Source organism: Podarcis pityusensis, assembly GCF_964106645.2.
Source record: "Podarcis pityusensis genome assembly, chromosome: 7".
NCBI lineage: Eukaryota > Metazoa > Chordata > Lepidosauria > Squamata > Lacertidae > Podarcis > Podarcis pityusensis.
In genome coordinates, this window is record NC_138031.1 from 58301428 (window position 1) to 58324712 (window position 23285).

The 23285-nt window shown below is 40.0% G+C and overlaps 1 protein-coding gene across 2 annotated transcripts in view; it reads right to left on the bottom strand.

Annotated features, from left to right (window-relative positions):
* The window catches only part of CARMIL1 (capping protein regulator and myosin 1 linker 1), a 341669-nt gene that overhangs the window by 251882 nt on the left and 66502 nt on the right, over positions 1–23285 (bottom strand). For both annotated transcript variants that reach the window (XM_081014121.1, XM_081014120.1), the window contains exons 14-27: positions 20970–21047; positions 20808–20884; positions 19552–19656; positions 18722–18791; positions 17233–17314; positions 16267–16366; positions 16115–16169; positions 10494–10666; positions 10182–10250; positions 5987–6080; positions 5324–5422; positions 3948–4076; positions 3640–3771; positions 401–576 (exon numbers count right to left, since the gene is read on the bottom strand). In XM_081014121.1, coding sequence (XP_080870247.1) covers positions 401–576; positions 3640–3771; positions 3948–4076; positions 5324–5422; positions 5987–6080; positions 10182–10250; positions 10494–10666; positions 16115–16169; positions 16267–16366; positions 17233–17314; positions 18722–18791; positions 19552–19656; positions 20808–20884; positions 20970–21047 — 1439 coding nt within the window. The remainder of the gene's footprint in view (positions 1–400; positions 577–3639; positions 3772–3947; positions 4077–5323; positions 5423–5986; positions 6081–10181; positions 10251–10493; positions 10667–16114; positions 16170–16266; positions 16367–17232; positions 17315–18721; positions 18792–19551; positions 19657–20807; positions 20885–20969; positions 21048–23285) is intronic.

The following is a 23285-nucleotide window of genomic DNA, read 5'->3' on the forward strand; positions in this document are numbered from 1 at the left end:
CCAACAATTCTCAAGACATCAAACTAATGAACCATATTTAAAAATCAAATAATGAAATTAATAGTATTCTACATTAACTGTGGCACCATTTCTATACATGTTTTATAAGACCTTAGTTCTGTGTCAATAAAACATTCTAATCACAAAACAAAGTTGGACATGCAAGAAACCAGTATGTCTGTTAGGACTTTCTGGACCATGAGATGAGCCAAGAATCAAACACATGGACATCCAGGGCATAAGTGTTTGACTTAAGGGAGGTAGAAACAAACTAAGTCTAGAACTTCTGGTATTCCCCATTTGCTGTTGCAGGGACTGGTAGATGTCTGTTTTTAACAATGTACAATTTAAATATGTGCCACTGAATCCATAGACGAACCGAGAAATCATACCGACTTACCTAATTTTATTACGAATGTCAATGCCAGACTGCTCCAAGAGAACGTTTTTAACAAATGTCCGTGGAATGGAAATCTTTTCAGTGCCTGACTCAATCAGATCTTGCCTTATGTGTGCTTTCTTCATTGCACTTGGACAGAGATTTTCTGCTGCATCAACCATAGACTCAAGCAGTGTCTGTTGCACAAAGTGAAGGAAGGCAAACTTTTTCAAGAAACCATCTGAAATACTGCATGTGCTGCTTTAATGCTAAGGCCTGGTGATGTGCAACTCACAAATTACAAAGAGTCATCAAATTAAGTGCCAGTTCCTACAGACACTTTCTTCTACCATGCAGTTTATTATCCCTAGGCAGATTCATATGAGAACGTCTTTTGAAATACACAACATATTTCCAGCATGAATTGTGATAGCAGCTCTAGATAACTTCAAGTTTGTGTGTTGGCAGCAGTTGAAAAAGATCTACACAAATCTTAGCAAGAATTGATTGCAAAAATGAACGAAAAGGAGGAGCCACAATGTTTTTAATTGAATGTAAAATACAGAAGAGGAAATGATATTTAATCAACACTGATCTGCTACCCACTAGACATATGAATGCTAATTCAGTTGCTTCAGTATTAAAAGGTTAGTAGCGTAAGTATAGATCTCTATACCATTACCTATGGCAAATAGTGCCCTGTTTTAATTTTTTTAACAGCTATCTACAATAAGGAATTTGAGTTTAAGCAGAATGCACTGCAATCTTAAGTAGCCAGCATTGCTCTCTTACATGGAAGATCTCAATAAAAATCTGAATAGTGGCTTTGTTTCTAATAATGCCAAGATCTTAACCCCCCCCCCAAAAAAACCCCCACCATCAAAGCCTGATCAAATAATGAACAACGATAGCTCAGTATAGTGGGATTAAGCACATCTATGAAGTTTGCAGATCAGATTACTTGAGCTTGACTTTGGTAAAATGGAAGCTGGAAGAGAAACTGAAATACTTGAACCACTAGGAGATCCTAGTTTTGCAACTGTAGCTTTTGGCATTATCCCACATACTAGGCTTGGATGAAAGGCTTGCTCTCCAAGGGTTATTTCTTCAGTGCTGCATTGGCTAGGATTTCATCAAGTTATACATGGTCCACTTTGGTGGGGGGAGGCTGGAAAAGAAGGTCTTTCCAACTCTATGGCCATGTTCAGACAATGAACAAGTTGGGTTTTTTTTGCCAGTACACACCTTCTGTTTGCTCCTTCGTTCGCAGCACCAGCAATCAAACCAGAACACTTTCAATTAGCTACAGTTTCCTGATTTGGGCAAAATGGGAAACTGTGGTTTACTTGCTTTGAAAAAAGCCAGAATATTAAGCTGACGTCAAACTGTGGCTACACTGCCTGGTTCTGAAGTGATAAGCATAAAATGGGATTTCCAAAGCCCTACAACATAGGAAAGGGCTGCATGCCTGGAAGCCTTAAATCCTGGGAACTTGTGGGAAGATTTAAGTTCGTCCCTTCAAATACTTCGGCACTCTGGGGATTTGAATCAGTACTCTAAATTGTAACATTTTCTTCCTCATTAACTCCTCTAATTTAGAATTTTTTTATAGCAAAGTGGTGTTTCTGTAGTTCTTCATTACCTTCCCACTGACTGAGGCATTTTCTTTTTTTGTGTCTTATGAGCAGAAGTCCAATCTGTAGCTTTAGAGCTGCTACTAAGTTCACAAATGCACTAACACAACAAGCAGTTGGAAGCAAAAGCCATTGCAGGATAAATTCTAACACTCTTATGTGTGATGATTATGCTTCCCCACAGATAACCCTGACGGTGACAAATTTCCACTGAATTTTAGGCATTGCTTTTTTCACAACGGAATAGATGCTGCTTAAAAAGGTAAAGGGTCCCCTGACCATTAGGTCCAGTAATGGCCAACTCTGGGGTTGCAGCGCTCATCTCGCTTTATTGGCTGAGGGAGCTGGCGTACAGCTTCCGGGTCATGTGGCCAGAATGACTAAGCCGCTTCTGGCGAACCAGAGCAGTGCATGGAATCGCCGTTTACCTTCCCGCCAGAGCGGTACCTATTAATCTACTTGCACTTTGATGTGCTTTTGAACTGGTAGGTTGGCAGGAGCAGGGACCGAGCAACGGGAGCTCACCCCGTCGCGGGGATTCGAACCACCAACCTTCTGATCGGCAAGTCCTAGGCTCTGTGGTTTAACCCACAGCGCCACTTGCGTCCCTTAGATGCTGCTTACCTTCTCCTAATAATACCTCCCAGGGCTGATTACAACAACTAACATCGCTAGGCATTATGATTCCCTTTTAATATGGCATGATACATTCTCCCTAACTTAGTTTTATTCCAAGTATTACTATTCTTGTTGGATTTTCTTTTAGGCAGTGAAATAAATTACAGCAGGGGTAGGGAAACTTTGGACCGTGTGCATGCCGGGTCGTTTTTGGAAAGTCACGGCAACCTGCTCTACATACAAGACAGCAGGTAGGTATGGGCAAGACTTCAAACGAACAATTGAGAACTTGAAGTAAAGTCCTGATTGTTCCTTTGCTGGAGCACAGCACACTCCCACTTGCAATGGAAACTGCTTCTCCTTCCTTGCACTACTCTTTGAACCTCCAAAAACTGGAGGTTCCCTTTCCAAAACAGTTTTGAACTGCTCTTAAAACTTCATGTTTTCTGACGTTTAAGGAGCCACACAGGACTGTTTGCAAAAGCGCTTTCAAGCAGCCCTGTGCTGAAATTGGAAAAATCCTGAAACTCGGGGCTTCAAAACGCAGCATCACCTGATGTCACTCTGAGGTCAGGTGATTGACAGGTGGGTGGCTTTCAGCCTGCCATGAACCACCATTTGCAGCAACAGCAGCAGATATGTTCTATGCTTAAGATGACTTTTTATTCCCTTGCTAATTATGCTGTTTTAAATATGCATTTTATATTTGACTTCCTTCAGTAATGTTTTCTTCTGAAACTTTTTTTGTTAACTTTATTTGTGCATTTTGTTAGCTGACATACTTTGTACTGTTTTATTTTATTTCTTATTTTATTTCTTTAAGGTAACATTTTCAATTCTGCTTAATTGTGTTGCTTTGAAGGTATACTTTATATCTGACTTCCTTCAGTAAAGTTTTACTCTGGATTATTGTATTTGATAGTTTTAACGTGTTGTAAACCACTTTGCTTCCCCCCACCTTTAAAATATAAAGCGGTATAGAACTGAACTGAAAAATAATAATAATACCTTGAGTTGATCATCGACGACTCTGGTAACCTCCCCAGCCATCGATTCTAGTGTCTCCTGGATTGGGTTGGATAAGGAACCATTTGCTCCTGCCCATGAAGGTCCACCAAGATGATACAGATTGGGCAGTAACTGTAAAAATTATTGCAACAAATTAACTCAAATTAATCATTATCTACAGAATCCTGTTAAGCAGGTAAACGTAAATAATATATATTTTAAAATACTTAATCTACATTAATATTTTAATAGTGATTTATTCTATTGGAATTAGTTCGCCAGTAACATAAAAGCCTGGTACCACTTACAGTTTTGGAGTTCTTTGCATCTTTCATAAGTCTTTCTGCCGATTTCAGATCTTCCTGTATCGTATCAACACCACAGTTTCTTAAAGAGTTGATATGGTCTTGCACTTTGACACATATTCTGTCAATCATCTACACAGAAACAGAGCGGAAAGAAAAGATAATATTAGCAACCGTCAGAAAAGCTGTAAAACATTTTCATTCCCAGTATTCTGGGTAACCTTATGGGAGCCACATGACGGCTAGAGGCAAAAATGGGCAAAGCAAAATTAATCCAGAATGCAGCAGCTAGACTAGTGACTGGGAGTGGCCGCCGAGACCACATAACACCAGTCCTAAAAGACCTACATTGGCTCCCAACACGTTTCTGAGCACAATTCAAAGTGTTAGTGCTGACCTTTAAAGCCCTAAACGGCCTCTGCCCAGTATACCTGAAGGAGCGTCTCCACCTCCATTGTTCAGCCTGTGGTCCAGCGCTGAGGGCCTTCTGGCAGTTCCCTCACTGCGAGGAGTGAGGTTACAGGGAACTGAGCAGAGGGCCTTCTCAGTAGTGGCGCCCGCCCTGTGGAATGCCCTCCCATCAGATGTCAAGGGAATAAACAACTATCTGACTTTTAGAAGGTAGCTCTGTTTAGGGAAGTTTTTAATGTTTGATGTGTTATTGTGTTTTTAATATTCTGTTGGAAGCCTCCTAGAGTGGCTGGGGAGGCCCAGCCAGATGGTCGGGGTATAAGTAATAAATTTATTACAATTACAATTACAATTACAATTACAATTACAATTACTATTATTATTATTATTATTATTATGCAGTTCAATTTCTACATGTACTCTCAGACACTTCTCTCCATCCAGGCAAGCAAGAGGCAGTATCAGAATTCAAGGACACAACCCAACCATGCAAAAACAGTCAAGAAGGGTGTAAGGCAGAGATAGTGAAAGATGTGGCCTTGGAGGAGCCCCATGGGTCTGGCAGTGATCCTAGGAAGGTCACATTTGGCTCCTGGGTCAAATCTTACATCAGACTTAGAATGGTGGTTTAGCAGGGGATGGAAAGAATCTGATGTTCAGGAATACGTGTTGGGATCCAGAGTTCTACACATAGTTAGTTCAAATCATACTCTTAGGTTAAAAATCTCCCTCCCCACTGAAGCATCTCTGAAAATATGCTCCACAAGGTTGGGAACCCTTCAGAATAGAAGGTGGGGCAGGAGGTTTTGTGGAGAAATTGGTGAAAGTTATCTCTCCTCCACTTACATTTCTGAAACCCTTTTCTGTGAGTGGAATTTTATGGAGACCAATTTAAATCCAACCCACTGAAAATTACCGTAGTTTTTTGTTTGTTTGTTTGCTTGCTTGTTTAAATGAAATGCATTCACCTGCTGTGTTGTGCTAGTAACTATGCCCTGCTGCAGTCTGTATGCTTGTTCCTGTAGATATTTTCGGGTCTCATGATTGCGAAGCAAATAATTTTCTATCTAAGAACAGAAGTAAAAAGTAAGTTAGGAATACAGGTGAAACTCAGAAAATTAGAATATTGTGGAAAAGTTCATTTATTTCAGTAATGCAACTTAAAAGGTGAAACTAATATATGAAATAGACTCATGACATGCAAAGCGAGATATGTCAAGCCTTTATTTGTTATAATTGTGATGTTTATAACTGTTCCAAAAATTAGTCTGTTACCTAGGTGCCTAGGAATACACATGCAAACATACACATCCATTTTATTTGTGTTACGTACCAAAAAATTCTGCTTAATTAGCACTACATGGGACTGTTTACTATTATGCTATTATTTCTGTTATTTTCACTTCCCACACTTTATTTGGAGGGAGAGTTATTTTCATGCACTTTTGGATATCATAACCTTTGCAAACATACTTGTATGGGCCCCCAGGGTTAATACACACACACACACACACACACACACACCCCTCAAGAATTTTGTTCATTCAACCATGAAATGACAAGCATTTAATAATATTAGTTTCTTTGCGTCTCCCTGTCCATCCCAATCTATAAGTAACTGTAGGCAATACCTTTTGAAGTGCCTCTTCGGTTTTTTCAGGGCTTGTTTTAAGTGCTTGAGACGCATCATTCACAGGTATAGGCATGAATCTTAATGTATAATTTCTTTTTTAAAAAAAGATGTAGAAAAAAATCAGGTTAGACGGGCACATAGAAAAAACAATTATTTATAACATTTCTGTTAACTTCCTAGTCCCTTTATCAAATGCACACATTTTGTTACACACAAGTTGAAATGCTGTATCAATATATAGTTTCCAGGATTACATTTCAAAATGGCTTTGATACGTAGCTGAGATGTAAAAAGTGATATAGATGGTGTTCTGCATCAGTTTGCAAGTAGACACAAATAAGGGGTGATTCTTACACCCCTTCTTAGAAAATAGATCTCAGTCTTTCATATAGATACAGTGGTACCTCGCAAGACGAATGCCTCGCAAGATGGAAAACTCGCAAAACGAAAGGGTTTTTGGTTTTTTGAGTTGTTTCGCAAGACGATTTTCCCTATGGGCTTGCTTCGCAAGACGGAAACGTCTTGCAAGTTTGTTTCCTTTTTCTTAAAACCGTTAATACAGTTGCGACTTGACTTCGAGGAGCAACTCATAGCACGCGGTGTGGTAGCCTTTTTTGAGGTTTTTGAAGACTTTGGTGATTTTTGAAGCTTTTCCAAAACTTTTCCGACACCGTGCTTCGCAAGACGAAAAAAACCGCAAGACGAAAAAACTCGCGGAACGAATTAATTTCGTCTTGCGAGGCACCACTGTATAGGAAGATAACTTTACCCATCTAAGTATTTTCTTGAAATCAAGCTTTTTGAACAACGATGTCCAGTGAAACAGAGGCTGCACAACAGATGTGTTTCATGGCATATATGAGTATGAATAATAACCACCAAGTGGAAAAAAATGACTGTATAGGGAAGTTTTTAACGTTCAATGTCTTACTTTGCTTTAATTTGTTGGAAGCCTACCAGAGTTGGTGGGGCAACCCAGCCAGATGGGTGGCATATAACTAACTAACTAACCAACCAACTAACTAACTAAATAAACACCTGCAAAATAAAATGTGACTGCCCTATATAATCTTACATTTGGCACAAACACAAAGCTACTTCACAGTTTTCTTAGTTGACAAGTTTTTTTTAAACCATATCTAATGTGAAATATGACTTGCTTTCACCCTTACCACATAAAGAGCATATTTCAAGTAACCAAAACTGCTTCGTGCTTGGCATCTCTCAGTCATTCTTTTGGTTTGTTGAGGATGACAGTTAAAGTTCTGCTATGACTACTTAAGAATCAGCAGCACTACAGAATCCAAATTTGATGCGCCCTTTCGGGCCAAATTCATCCCTCACCAATCCCTGACAGTTATTCAGACCACAAGCAGGGACCAGGTGAGCTGCAGAGGTGGCTCAAGAAGCATCCGAGCCAAGCCAGTAAGGTACAGTGGTACCTCGGGTTAAGTACTTAATTCATTCCGGAGGTCTGTTCTTAACCTGAAACTGTTCTTAACCTGAAGCACCACTTTAGCTAATGGGGCCTCCTGCTGCCGCCATGCCGCCAGAGCCCGATTTCTGTTCTTATCCTGAAGTAAAGTTCTTAACCTGAAGCACTATTTCTGGGTTAGCGGAGTGTGTAACCTGAAGCGTATGTAACCTGAAGCGTATGTAACCCAAGGTACCACTGTATAGTGGTTAGCGCACAGCTTGAATCTGGTTCAAAACATTACATGCCAAGTGGGTTCTATCTTTCTCATGTCTGCAATGTTTCATCAGCCCACATCGTCCTGTGATCCCCTTCAACAGGTTATTGCATTTTGCAGACCCCACTGCAAACAAGACCCCATTTTACAGATCCTGCAGCTCACATCAGGCAAACCGCAACCCTAAAACTAATCTCTCCTTGTCTCTGCAAACTTTCTCCCTCTTAGTTAAGGCAGGGGCCCTTCCCATAGCTGTCTGACTTAACAGCCTACCTTCCTGGCTTTTGCTTGGTTAATGACTCGGCCATTATTAAATAACTGCCGCATTAGGAAACTGGCTTGTGTTATTTCCAGCCCTTGCTAGATCCAGGAATTTAGGAGTTTGCTTAAATTCTAACCTTTTACTGAATTCAGAGATCTAGCAGAGTCTGACCCCCTCCCCAAATCCTAACAATATATTTCCAAGGGGAAAGTTCTCAGACAATTCAGGAAATTTAAAATTCAACATCTGAAAGAATAACCAGCATGTATTTTTACCCCTATATTTACTGTTTCATACTGAGTGCAAAATACATGGATAAAATGCAAATGAGCTCCTTGGAGGAACAGCAAAATACAATAAATTACAGTGGTACCTCGGGTTACATACACTTCAGGTTACATACACTTCAGGTTACAGACTCCGCTAACCCAGAAATAGTACCTTGGGTTAAGAACTTTGCTTCTGGATGAGAACAGAAATCGTGCAGCCGCGGTGCAGCAGCAGCAGCAGGAGGCCCCATTAGCTAAAGTGGTGCTTCAGGTTAAGAACAGTTTCAGGTTAAGAACGGACCTCCGGAACGAATTAAGTACTTAACCCGAGGTACCACTGTATATGTATTTTATAAAGTAATGCAGGATATATATTATTTAAAGAGAACAAGCAATAGGAAAAAAGAAATTTAAGCAGTCTATCGATGTTACTTGCATGCCCAACAGGTGTACTGCTAGCCTATTTAAGTTTTCTGACAACAGATGTAGCAACTAGATTTTCCATGCAAATATAAACTGTTGAATTTTCCAGTATAAAAATTTGGAATGAGGGATAACAACCTACTTTAAAAATATGACTAAATAATCCATAGGCTTCTGCAGAATTAGCTTGCAAAACTATAGCCCTTTGTTTAATGAATACATGACGTTATCCACCAAAATGTCAGTAACTGTGGGAGTCTCGACCTCTTCCTGTGTTATATATTGACTTATTTTTCACTGCTGTGATCCTAATCTATGTTTGGAGTTTTTGTCTCTTGGATTATAACACATTTCTAAAGAGTTATTTCCCACCCTGCAGCCCTGATACTGTTCTGAAAATTCCAATCATCATAATGCACAACAAGTGGGTTTTTTCATAATTATCTCAACCTGATTCTAGACTTTGCATTTTCAGTCCTGCAGTGCAACCATCAATAAATCACTCCCTATTGAACCAAAGTAATTAAGATGAGAGAATGCAACACTGTTTGTTGTTCTTCATAATGTTTTTCATATTTCTGTAGCAAATATATAACTTCACTGTTACTGTTTGAAAAATTCCCAAACCAATCATTTTGATGTTGTTAAAAAGGAAAACACTGTACTTCTTTTACTCTATTGTTGCCAAAAAAGGGATACTTTGGAAGAAAGAAATAGTTTAAGGTTAATTTTATAATGCAAAAAAACAACTATCCTGAGAACAGAAGAATTAGTTACATTACTTGATCTGCTAAGAAGCATATGGAAGAGAATGTTTTCTAATAAAGATGTCTCACACACACACACACACACACACACAAACACACCCTCTTTACCAATGTTGACATAAAAGGCTGTCTTCCCCGTTAACAACTTTGCTGATCACATCTGGGGCCCCATGAAGGAGACAGAAGGTGACCTGAACTTCTATGCTCAGTAAATAAGATGTCACCTTTAGAAAATCATAGCTGTTGTATTAGGACCAACATTTCCACTTTCTGTCAGATAATTTCATTCTCAATCTTAAGAGCAGCTCCCCCCTTTTCATTTATCTTGGCAGGTGGAAGAGAAGGCACATATTATAAACAGGATGCCAGAGAGTATTTTCCTGTCAACAGAATGCATGTTGTCAGTCTGTGAAGGGATTTCCTCACCCCAAGTTTGCCATTGATCTCAGTACTGCCAGTTAACTTTTCATTAACTCTAACTTCAACAAGATGGCACCGTTTAAGCATTAAGTGCCACTTGACTAGTTTTTAATTCCACACATTAGGATAGAAAGTGATAATGAATTTGAAAATTGGTAATCAGCCAACAAATGTTTTAGTAACAGAGTACATCCATCAGGACAGATGAGAGAATGTAAATATTAGGGATTCCTCTGCCATTCAGACCATGCAGATCAAAATGATTCGTTGTCTATTTTTGCAAAGCAGTATCGTAACATTAGCAACCAAAAATTGGGTCCATCTTTGTGACAATTATAATACACAACTGGGTGGAACTTACTTTTCTAGAGCCACTGCTATATCTTGGAAACCCTGGGCAGAGATATTATTCTTGTCCCATATAACAGTTCTGTTGAGAAAATAGAAATGACACAGGTGCATGGATGAAGTTGTTTTTAAAAACAAACAAACACATATTAAAAACTATCAGTAGTAGTGCATTTCCAGTATTTAGAACAGAGTAAATCTGTATGTTTGGTCTGGGAGATTAGACAATATGCAAGAAACTCATGAACAAAGCATGGGTTATGGCATGCAAGGCAGACATCGTTCAAGTTAAGGAAGATGTTATGTTTAAATATGCACATAATACCTGAGTTTGGTGTTTATTTGAAGAGCCTTTGCTAGCATTTTTGCTCCCATGTCTCCCATGCCGTTTCCACTAATGTCCACTTTTGTAAGAGATGTATTGCTGCCCAAAGCATTGATGATAATAGTAACCTCCGTCTTCAGCTTGGAATCTGCTAGAGACAGCGACTGCAAGGGCTGCAGAGTAAATAAAGAACAGGCAATATCACTGCACTACCACTTAAAGGTGAAGGGTAAAGGGACCCCTGACCATTAGGTCCAGTCGTGGCCGACTCTGGGGTTGCGGCACTCATCTCGCTTTATTGGCCGAGGGAACCAGCGTACAGCTTCCGGGTAATATGGCCAGCATGACTAAGCCGCTTCTGGCGAACCAGAGCAGCACACGGAAACACCGTTTACCTTCCCGCCGGAGCGGTTCCTATTTATCTACTTGCACTTTGATGTGCTTTCGAACTGCTAGGTTGGCAGCAGCAGGGACCGAGCAAGGGGAGCTCACCCCGTTGCGGGGATTCGAACTGCCGAACTTCTGATCAGCAAATCCTAGGCTCTGTGGCTTAACCCACAGCACCACCTGCGTCCCACGCACCACCCCTTATGCTAGCCCAAATCATTAGATCAACCGGCAGCACAGTTCTGCACAAGATGCCTTCACATAGGAAGTTCTAAGTGAACTGCTACAAATGTAGAATTTTACACTACAAAAGAGCAATACATTCCATCATATTATTTGGAGCTACTGGCAGGCCTGGTTCATATGATCATCTAAATCAGGGGTGGAGAACCTGTGGCCCTTCAGATGTGGCTGAACTGCAGCTCTCATCATTCCTGACCATTGGCCATGTTGGCTGGGGGAGATGAAAGGTCTAATTCAGCAGCATCTGGAAGCCACATATTCCCCACCCCTGGGTCCAGACCATGGTGCAGATGGCTGCAAATGAGCTGCAACAAGTTCTGGACATGTGAGGTCCCCTTCCCTTCTCCTCGTCTTTTGCGCACATGAGATATAGAGTAAAAAGCTTTAACCTTTTAAAAGGAAAAACACACAACTAACAAAACCTAACCCTCAATACATCAGTTGCTAGACATTATAGACAGGAAGAGTCCTGCTTGTGGTCTTCTCTTGGGCATCCAGTTGACCACTGTTAAAAACTTGTTATAACTATGCTTTTTTTTTTACAGCATCTAGAAATATAAAATACCCTCTGCAACTGAATCTGCAGCTCACTGTCAACACACAAACACAAATACACACATACACATGCTGCAGGAGATCTCTAGATGGCTTGAAAAATATTATTTTTCTTGCCGCCGCTATACAGTAAGATTAAAAACCCAGAGGGATGGCGCTAAATTGGAGCTTGCCATTATGCAAACTAGGAAGGCAATGTGCTGAGACTACATAATTGAAAAGCCTGTCCTTGACAAAGTAATGTAACCGTTTTAGTTTAAATGACAGCTATCAAATTACTGTATTAATTCTCCTAATCTCCAAGTGCGCCCTTACTTTATTCGCCACATAATTTAGAGAGCATTAGCTTCACATTAGCCTGGTGCTTGGGAACGGTAGCAAAAGTTTAATTGAGGTGCTTCGTGCTTCTGTCGTAGGTTCTAGCACAAAACCTAACAGTACAGCTCATCCTTCTGAAATAATAATCAGCTCAGCAATGCTTGTTTACAGCGTGCACAGCAGAGGAATTTTTAAAAAAGTTAATCGGAACAGAATGCAGGAGTTCACCATCATTACTGAGAGTGAGCAAGGGATAAGTTTATCTCTTCAATAATATGTACCATAAGGGATGGGAAATCTGTGGCTCTCCAGATATTGTTGGACAACAGTTCCTACTAGCTCAGCCAGGATGGCTAATGCTTGAGGATGATGAATGCTGTAGTCCAGTAACATTGAGAGCGCCACATCTCTCCTGTGGGTGCATTCCTCCTTCCACACTAAGGCCTTCCTGTTCTGTAAACCTGCTTTCTCTGCTTTCATACTAAAAGTGGGACATCTGGTCCTCAATCGCAGTCTCAGGAAGAGCCAGCGGCGTAGCGTGGGTTATCAGCACCCGGGGCAAGGCAAGTAATTTGCGCCCCCTAACCCGGGGCAAGGCAAGTACAGTAATTTACTCTCCCAAGCAGCAGCAGCAGCGAGGCTTCTCTTTCCCCCGCGCTCTCCTGGAGCTGCCTCTTTTCTTTCCTTTTTTCCCTTTCTCCAAGGCTTTTCGCTTTCTCTCCTTAATTGATTCCTCCTCCACACCGCAGCGTTTCCTAGCTGCTTCCCCCCCCCTTCCCCTCTCTCTCCTCCTCGCTCTGCTTGCCTTGCCCTGCACCGGCAGCAGCAGGCGCAGCCAGACCCCCGCCAGCCGGCCCGCCCGCCCGCCCGCCCGGCTTCCTCTCCTTTTTTTGCCCGCGGCAGAAGGCTTCGCTCTCCCCCTTCCGCGACCTCCTCGCCAAGCCGAGCGAGCGCGGGCTCCCTAACCCGTGGATTTTAGTAGGGGCAGAGAGCTGCTAGTGCGAGCGCGCCCCCCGCCCATGTTGCGCCCGGTGCGGCCGGCCCCCCTGGCACCCCCCACGCTACGCCACTGGGAAGAGCACAACTTATTCCTGCATCCAATTGACTCTCAATTAGCTAATTATCCTGGTCATAGTGGTAGTTAGGTCCATGGAAAAATTAAGAACTATTCACCCCAAACATCCTTGAAAAGAAATCCTCTGTGTTTATCAATCTTAGGCCCTATGAGGGGACTGGTAGAGGCACAATGTTTCTGCCTAGCCTGGCTGTGAGGTAAATTCAAAAACCCTGAATAGGGTCTGCCAAATGATCACACTACTATTTTAATATTTTAGTATTTCGACACTGGATAGTCATTGGTATAAAACACACCCATGTAATAAAAACCACAAGATTTAATGATTATTATACAAAAAATCAGATTTTAGAATGAATGGATCCAATACTCCCAAACATTCTTATGTCAACCTAAGGCAGACATTGCACTAGTCTGTAAAATCCAATAAAATGAAGGCTTTAAATACCATTTCATATGACAACTTTCTTACACACTACTCTGCATGAAAGCATCTATGCCAATATGCAGAGTAGTGTGTGAAAATGGCAAGAGTTTCTGTGTTATCATAATTATACCCTGAATTGACTCCTGCACTTGAAACCAGGTGCTGTGCCAAGTATCATCAAGTACTGTAATTCCAAAATTAGAGTTATTTTATTCTTAGAGAACCCATTCCAACCCTTCACGCTCCCATCATGTAACACCAGGAAAATTAGAGGTTTGTCTGCAGACTGTAGTCGTTTATCCATAGAGGGGAGATAACTGTCCTCCCCTTTTCCAATTGTCCAGGTGTGCATATTTGTTCCCCTTTTCTTGCTCAGGATTGTTTCTGTGCGTCTCTGATACTCGAGGGACCTTTTTGCCTTCCCTATTCCAATAAATCCCTAAGAGATAAATGATTACAAAACTCTGGATTTTTTTTACCTATTTAAGGCTGTGAAATTGCACCCTCCTAATTACTATTTGACTCATCCCTAGAAGGAGACTTCTCCAGTTCCCAAAAGAACTTTCTTTCTGACTCCAAAATTTGACTCACTCCTCTAAAATTGGGAATGCGGCTCTGTTCAGAGCTTAATAGATCACAATTGCCCTCATCATCATAATGTCCCCGGGGGAAATTTGAAGGAGAGACAGGGATAAAAGAAAAATCAATCTGCATTAGTGGAAAATGGTTGTTAAAAATAGCTCAGAGGTGTTTGGTGGTCATTTTGTTTGGAATATTTCTCCATATAGTCGGTCTTATCAGTTGTCCAGTTCAGAGACATTGGTTGCCTAATAAAATCAAAGACAAATAATCTGCACTTTTATTAATACTGGCTTGAGATGAGTCATACTTTGATACATTAAGCTTAATATAACGATAATTTAGAGGGCAATTCTTTGCTCTTGAGTTTTGAAAGCAAGAGATCATAGAACTCTGAACCAAATCCTATGAGGGTCTGGAGATCAATTATCCCTGGAAGAGAGACATGAACTGGCATTTACTGATTAGGATGCTCCAATGATTTATTAATATACTGTTAAGATTTCAGCATCAAATTAAATCTCACTTCTAGAAATAAGGTATCATTGGCACCATTAGCCAGGTTGTTCGAAATCCCCTGGAAAACATCTACAAATCCAGTTTCTGGATAAGAACAATAGGCTATAAAAACCAATTACTCATTTGGGGGAACTGCAAGGAATCTTTCATTTTTTTAAATGCTCATTCTGCCCAAGTGGTCACATGAAATCAGATTCAATTTTTGAAGCAGCTTAGGGGACCTAAGGCAATATCTAGTTAGTATTAAAATTAGCCTGTAAAATATAAAATTGAAATAAAAATGTATATACAAACAATAAAACAGGAAACAGCCCTGATGAAGTCAATATAACAGAGAAATTTTTGATCTTGCAAAATTTAAATCACTAATAGTTTCCAGGAGTTCCAAAAAGTCTCTCAGAGGTTAAACACACAGGTTTTCATACTTGTATTTGCATGAATACTTAATACTTAACATAACCTCAGTGTTATCAATGACAGTTCTAAAAATATAATAAAAAATCTTGTGGCATGCAATAAGGAAAAAATATAAAAGCAAACTGTAACAAGCATAAATCCCCTTAAAGACCCAAGCAAACTCTAACTCTGCCAAAGTGCCACCCCAAAGTTTGATGTCTTTTGATACTGTCTTTTGGTGCCACTGCCCCTTCCCAGAAGCAACATCTTTTGAAGTTTCAGCCACGAGGGACGGGGGACATGACTGGTCACCTGGCCTAAATGGAATACATATGATCTTGCTGTTAGTAGAAAGAATTCATTTTTGGCAAGAAGCCTGGCAGTTATATGGTGTCACTTAGCCCTGGGTGGAACCTACACTCCCATGCCAACGGCCAGTTGCTATGTACTACCTGGAACTGTTTGGTCCTGCTGGTAGTTAATGTAGGAGAGACCAAAGGAGGACAGCCCAGGCTTTGCTTTCCCACCAGCAGGTGACTGGCATTGTTATAGACAACAATGCCAACCATCTGCTTGGCCGATGTAGGAGGAGAACCAGTAAATATAGATAGATAGATAGATAGATAGATAGATAGATATAGATAGACACAGACACAGACTCATTCTGCACTCAATTCCAAAGCACTCAAACTGTTGATTTTTATATTCTTTGGACCTAAAAACGAAAAACAAGCTTTTTATGGTGAGCAGGTAAACTTCATATCACCTCATAACATCAACCCCAGACAATTGTAGAACGAGATTTGGATCTCAGGAGTAAGGGAAACTGTTGTTAAAAAGGCAGGGAAATGGATCTTTGAATATTTGTTACTATCTATAAAGCACAAGTGTAGCCCCAAAATCAATCAGACCCTGCATAGAATCTTAAAATGTTTCAACACTTTCAAAAAGAAGGTTGTGTTTTTTTCAGTGCATAGCTCATTGTTTGCTATATAAATTTGAACTGGTTAAAAAATAAACCTGACTAATGCTTTTGCCTAGTATATATTGTTGACTAATAGCTGCAGGTGAGAGATGGTGGTGTTTAAGACAACATTAAAGTAGTAAGGTAATGATACTCACCGAATCTTCATCTTGAATCATTTGTACTAAATTATCAAGTACAGGGGACAGATTTCTAAAAGAGGCAACAAGCAAGAGAAAAGGTGAAACCAGCAGTTTTTATTGATTATTCCATTTTAAAAACCCCTCCCACAAATAAATAAAAATCTTACTTGGATTTCATGTTGTTAAAGTTTTTTCCTAATGCCAAATGCCTTATTGATCGGTTTTTACTAAGCCAGACTATAAGGGTTGAAAGGTCAGATTCCAGGCCTGCGAGGAACCAGATGAAATGCACAGTTAAAATAGATCCCCACAAATGCATTTTGTCACAGGGGTTTCACTCTATAGTTAGAGAGTACTTTCACACCAATTTCCTTAATTAGCAACAGCACATGCTTTGGTGGATGAAAAATGTGATCTAGTCCCTTATTTTCCTATGGAAAAGCAGTTTTGAGAAGACAATTTAAAAAAGGAAACCAGTAGGTGGAGAAAGGGTTAAGTGGCTTCTTTACTTCAAATTGCCAATTTCCTGAAGATGGAAAGCGAACATTGAGCATTGGTTACATGCACAATAGGTACTTGGGCTCTCAGCATAATGGCTGCTATGCAGACAGCTATGTGTTTCAGCAAAGGAAGACTCTCTGATTCTTTTGAGAATTATGGCCACAATATATTGTTTAGCTAATTTTAGTTGCTTTGAAAAGCAATATAATTCTCCAACAATTTGATCCTATTTTGAATGGGTTCAATAACTGCTGCCCAAGAAGATTAATAGCATGAGAATAAAATGATGCAACAAGTGTTTTGCTCTGTGTCTAGACTAGAAAAGAACATCTGACGGAAGTATATTTCAGCATTAGGCTTTTAAGGGTTTTGTGGAAAAATGAGGTTGATTGTATACTTAATTATCCTGTTCTTCAATCCCCCCCCCAATAGCCTATTATATAATGAAAGCAGACTTACTGCTCAATGCTAACTATGTTTGCTCAGCAAGTCAGATTGCTTTCAATGGGAGTTTTGTCCAAATAAAGCAAGTCCCATCAAGTATGCAGTCTACGTGCAAGTAAATATGCATAGGATCACACCATAAATCACCCACATTCCTTAATCCTCTGTGCAGACATATGAGCCCTTACCATTGTCTGAAATATCAAGGCTGGCGATGTTATGTATTTCTGCTATGCATCCTTCTAAAACCTGCGCACCTCCTGATCTTAGCTAGAGGGGGAAAAGAAAGCATTAGATAACTTTTCTCTGAGGGAGTGCTGAGAATGTGGAAAGCAGAGGTTTGCAAATAATGCAAACTATAGTACGAATAAAGCTGAAGTACCAGTACTTCATTTTTTCTGAAAGTAGCTGTTAGCATTTTGTTTTTTGCTGCCCTATCGAACAGGAATAATATCTCATGACAAAGTGTATGCTATAAAGGATGATGATGAAGAAGAAAATACAAACTACATGCAATATCCTGCTGCTCCTTTCATTAAGTTCAAAATAGCTTCCCAATTCTCCCTGATCTAGGCAGTGATCAGCTTCACATCTGCCTAACCTCTATTCTATGAAAGTATGACACATTCTGCTATAAAACAACCAAAGCTCTCCTGCGCTCAAGTATCAGCAATTAAAAAGATGCTCTGCAAAGGGAACATGTGTAGTGGATAGGCAGGAAGTGAGCTGCTTTGAGGTTAATAGTTGAGAGGCTACAAGTAATAAATGATGTGTACTTACACAGTGACCAAGCTAATGGAAGCAGGAGGGGGGAAAGTTAAAATACATCAGAGCTGAGCAACTAAAATAGAAGTATTTTCTGCAATAAAATCAGCAGTACATAGCAACGAAGTTTTGGATCAGAGTTAGTAAGTCAGCAGTTAGTCACAAGATAAAGCTGAAGCGGTGAGGAAAGGAAATATTTGTTTTTTTTCTAGGCATGATGAAGCCTTGGCTCTGTTGTGTAGACTGAAAGGACCAAGCAGCCTATAAGGAAAGGCAAAGCTGATATCCCGCGTGATATTAATACATTCAGAATCAGATAAAACTAGGAAAGGTTCTCTGGCTGCTTGTTTGCTAGAAGCTGGGCTGGCACTGGGGTATTTAAAGTGGGCAGCTGAAAACTAATTGTACTACTGATAAAAACAAAACATTCACAAGTTTTCAACAGCATCAACAAGACTACTGTCATGCACAGAGGGCCTAACCACTGGGGTCCTGCTAGCTAGGGATGATGGGAGTTGTAGTCTAAAGGAAGATGGAGAAACAAGTTTGGGAAACACTGGACTAAGATAACCTTTTTCAGTTTTGCTTACAGTGACTCTTTCTTTCAACAGCAAGCCAATAATAATAATAATAATAATAATAATAATAATAATAGACCTTAATCTGAATTTCCTCAGTTTCAAAACAGATTGTCATTTTTGCTGCTGCTGTTCAGAAAATCACAGCATAAGAGATGCATGTCTGTACAATAGGTGCAATTGTACACAAGGCCAGGCATGTTCTGTAAATGTGCAACAGGTTTTAAAATTGGCTTAATGCTTCTTCAGCATGGCCAACACAAAATATACAGAAACCATTATGTTTAAGGAGAATAATATAATCATGACATTATAGATTGTAAGCATTTCCTACCTCACAGCTGCTCAGATCTAAAAACACCTCCTTCACATTTTGATTACAAGCGAGACCCAGTAAGAGTGCTCTGAAAAATGAATTAGAATTATTATTATGGAACACTAGAATGGCAATCAAGTCACAAGAGAAATTCTTGTTATTATTAATTTTTTTGTATACTGTATGTGTTATTGTTGGATGCTTCTTTGAGAACTACGTGGTGGAAAGCGGGATACGTTTTAAAATAAACAAACAAAATATTTACTGAAAGGCATTGGCAATGTAACTAAATGCACCGTATACACTGTATAATTAAAACATGGTTTGGAAGTGTCTCCGTAGGCCGGCACACTTCTTTTGCTCCCTCCTGTATACAGGTTGCTCCTCTATGGTTAGAATATGGTGCCTATTGGATAAGGTTTGTCCAGGACCTATTATAAAATGATAAGTTAGCAAAAGGGAAGAGGGACCACATGAGTCTGCAGTGTCCTGAATGCTCTAAGCCAAGTCAGTAAGTTCTAATACCTTTCAGTTAAACAGAATTAAAGTAGAACATTTATTAATTAAATACTCAAACATCAAAAATCAAGCAAATTAAACTGAACATGAAAGAACTGAGTAATTTTACTATTCATAAAACAGGAACTGTAAAGAAAACACATAACACTGCAGGGAATCAAATACATGACTATTTATAAGCCAAAATCTGCAGAACATTTTTTCGGTCTATTTTATTCATATGAAATCAACACACCCTACTATCAACTTTCCTGCCTACTCATAAATTTACACAAGGGAGCATCACAATGCAATTTAAAATCTTATGACAAAATTCACAGCACACTTACTTTAGCGGCTCAGGAGGAAGTTTAGTCCCTGAAAGGTTGATTTGCATCAAAGCAAGGGAACTGCTGAAAAATTGCTTGAAGGATGGGGGTACTTCCTTGCCCTTTCTGTAAAGCAATAAGCAGATAGAAGTCAACATCCACAAACCTCTAAGATATGCTGCTAAATCTGCTGTTTCCTACATAAGGCTTGTGATCATTGTTATGTATGTTTGCAATCCAAAGAGATACAATTGCTAACTCTTATCAGAATGCAATAGCAGCATTAATTCATCAGCTCAAATGTCTAGATCAACAAGCATCAACCAGCAGAAAACAAACAGGAACCACTGGGTGGTATCCAGTGTGGGCTGGTGCTACAGAACTTCAGTTTCCTCCCCTCTACCACCAATATCTGCTCTGAAGGGTCCCCACAACCCTATGGAAATGAAATTGAGTGCATGTTGGAGCTGGAGGGGACAGGAGAGGAAGAGAGAACTCTGCTCACATAACTGCCTTGCACAAGCAGAGCTGCAGCTTTGGATATGACCATCTAAAAATAAACTTATAGTAGTGCACATGTTTTATTGATACAGGCACCACCCCCCATTTACACACATTCAATATGTGCGCAACTGTGCGTACATGTATCACGCTGAACCCAGAAGTGACCCATGAATGTCACAGAAAGGGGCAGAACAGGGAGGGTGGAATAGAGTATTTGCAGACTTCTTCAACGGCATTTCAAAAATACGCAACTTCACTTAAACATGCAGTGGCTTAGAACGTAACCCCCACATAAATGGGAAGTTGAATATACAGAGAAGCTAGCAGCAAAACAGAGATGAAGTAAGAAAACTGCTTTGGTCTTGGATCTCATAAGAGGGGTAGGAAAGAACCAACACCCAGCTGTTTCACTTTTTCTTTGCCCAGCCCTACCATATGACACTTACAAATGACTTTTCATACACAGTTATCACATGATATACAGAAATCATTGCACGTGGCATACACCTCCCCAAATCACCACAGAGTCATACCATTCAGCAAGATTCTCCACCTTTTTTTATCCAATTTTTATCCTCATATTTTCCAGCCTTATTTACCTACACTGCCATTTAATCCAGTTTTGCAGTGCATACAACTTAAATGCTTTCGTTTACAAGTGCTGGTAATATCATTTCACCAGATATAGTGTTTTTACAGCTCTAAGATTTTTTTGGGGGGGGGGAGTTTCATGATACAGCATCTAATTCACACAAATAATGATAAATGCTGACCTGTGAGAAAAAACTGTTCTGGATAAGTTGAGGATGGCAAGATGCTGAAGGCAGCCATGGAGAAGTGCTCCACACATCTAAATCGTAAATAAGAAGATAGTAATTTTACACATAAGCCAATATGAAACAGAAAAACTGGACTTCTCTTTAGTAAATTATTACCATGTCTAATGCACACTCTGTGTTGGATAAATCCAGATGAACAATCGCGTTTGGCTGGGCCAAAAAATTATACAGGAACTATAAGGGAGAGACAGAAAGAGAAATTAAAAAAAATAAGCTTCAGTTTTCTTCTGGTATTCATATCCACTTCTCTGATCTTGAAGGTAACTGCTGCCCTGACAAATACTCATATTTCACCCTTATGATACCACCAAATACCTCGTAAGTACTAAGAAAAAAATATTGCCTACATAAGATCAAATAGTAGCCTTGACACGGGCATGCCTCGGTTTTAAATAATCAATTAACTACCCAGTTTCAAGGAACTATTATTTTTAATTACAAAGTAGATTAGAATACCAGCCACCTTTCAGCCAAATAATGCAAAACAATTTTAGTGAAACTCTCACACAAAGACAGCTATTAAATTGCAACTGGATCTAGTAATTCAGGTGCATCCTCCACCCAGAATTAATTCCCGCAAGGCATTTCAGAAATAATTTCATAGACTGAAAATCTGAGAGCTTTATATATACATGTATACATGAATAAACATTCTCATAAAAAGGGGGGGGGGCTGACATGGGCCATGTTATTTGTCAAGGTGCGGCAGTTCACAGAAACAAGCAGCTAAATTAAGAGAAGAGCCACTTTCTTCTTTTGCTGAGGGCCTGCAAATCCCTATAAGGACACCACATTGGCTACTCCCTGCATAGAACCTATGATTGGGGTGGAAGAAAGCAACATCGCATTCGCCCCACCCACTGGTGTACCCACAGGGCAGCCACTGGATTCTATACTAGGGGCAAAGCAAACCAAATTCAAACTGCGTCACAATTTAGAGAGAGCAAGCTCTGCCCTCAAATGCAGTTTCATTCATTTTTCCTGATGTTTTTTGAGGCAGGGTTAAAGAGAGGACATAACGGTACTGAGGAAGTCAAAACCTTCCTTCCACTTCTAGCCTTTCTCACACAGCAGTATCTGCACTCAGCTGAAAGGGATTTAAGTATACCTCACTTCCCCTCCATCTTACAATGAGAAGTACCATATTTTTCTGTGTATAAGACTAGGTTTCCCCCCTTAAAAAATAAAGTCAAAAATTAGGGGGTGTCTTATACACGGGGCTGTCTTAAATCTCAGTCCCCCAAAATAGGGGACGTCTTATACATGGGGGCATCTTATAGATGGAAAAATATGGGATATTGCTGGTATTGAACGAAACTAGTGTTTTCCCCTGGCGAGAGGCATGGGGGTGCCGAATTTTGGAACTGCACAGGGTGCCACTGATTATTTTTTAAATGATTTCATACATTTCAATAGTTTTACAGTCATTTTAACATTTCAAAACTCGACTTCCTTCCTCCTCTTTCTGCGGTTCCATAAATTTATTTTTATCATTTCCTGCAAATTCTAACTTTATTATTTTATTCATCTACCTTAATTAAATACTCTTACGAAACTGCAGTTTATTACAATAATCCTGCCAATGTCCTTATCTGTTTACAATTTCCGTTCTTTTATAAAAAGTTCATTATCTTGATTTCTTATTTTTCCGGTAAGTTTAGCCATTTCTGCATAGTCCATAAATTTTTGTATCCATTCTTCTTCTTTCGTTGGAGGTGCCACTAAAATTTGAGAACGCAAGATCCACCACGGGTGAAATAAAGCATGATATCTGGTTCAGACGTGATGCTAAACCAAGGGTTCTCTTGCTCATGGAAGAACAAAGCCAAAGTGATCTGCTCATTCTTGGTAAGCCATTTACTATGGTTTACTATGATAGGTGAACCAGCCCATATTATCTTCCACAACAACCTGAGCCATAGGTTAGGTGCTTGCTATGTTGCTTTCTTCACAGGTTAAGGAAAATAATGGAAGATGGCTGACAACCTCATGGGATTATTTCTTTAGTCCCTAGTGTGGTGTAGTGGTTAAGAGCGGTAGTCTCGTAATCTGGGAAACCGGGTTCGCGTCTCCGCTCCTCCACATGCAGCTGCTGGGTGACCTTGGGCCAGTCACACTTCTTTGAAGTCTCTCAGCCCCACTCACCTCACAGAGTGTTTGTTGTGGGGGAGGAAGGGAAAGGAGAATGTTAGCCGCTTTGAGACTCCTGAAGGGGAGTGAAAGGTGGGATATCAAATCCAAACTCTTCTTCTTCTTCTATAGATTGTTATGCACATCTAGGATCGGAACTAACAGGTGATTCACATGACACATCCGATTGGCAAACTGTCTAAAATTAGGCAACTTGGGGAAATGAATGTGCTTTCTACTATTTCCAATTCTCTTGCGATGCTGTCTTCACTGGTATTTACT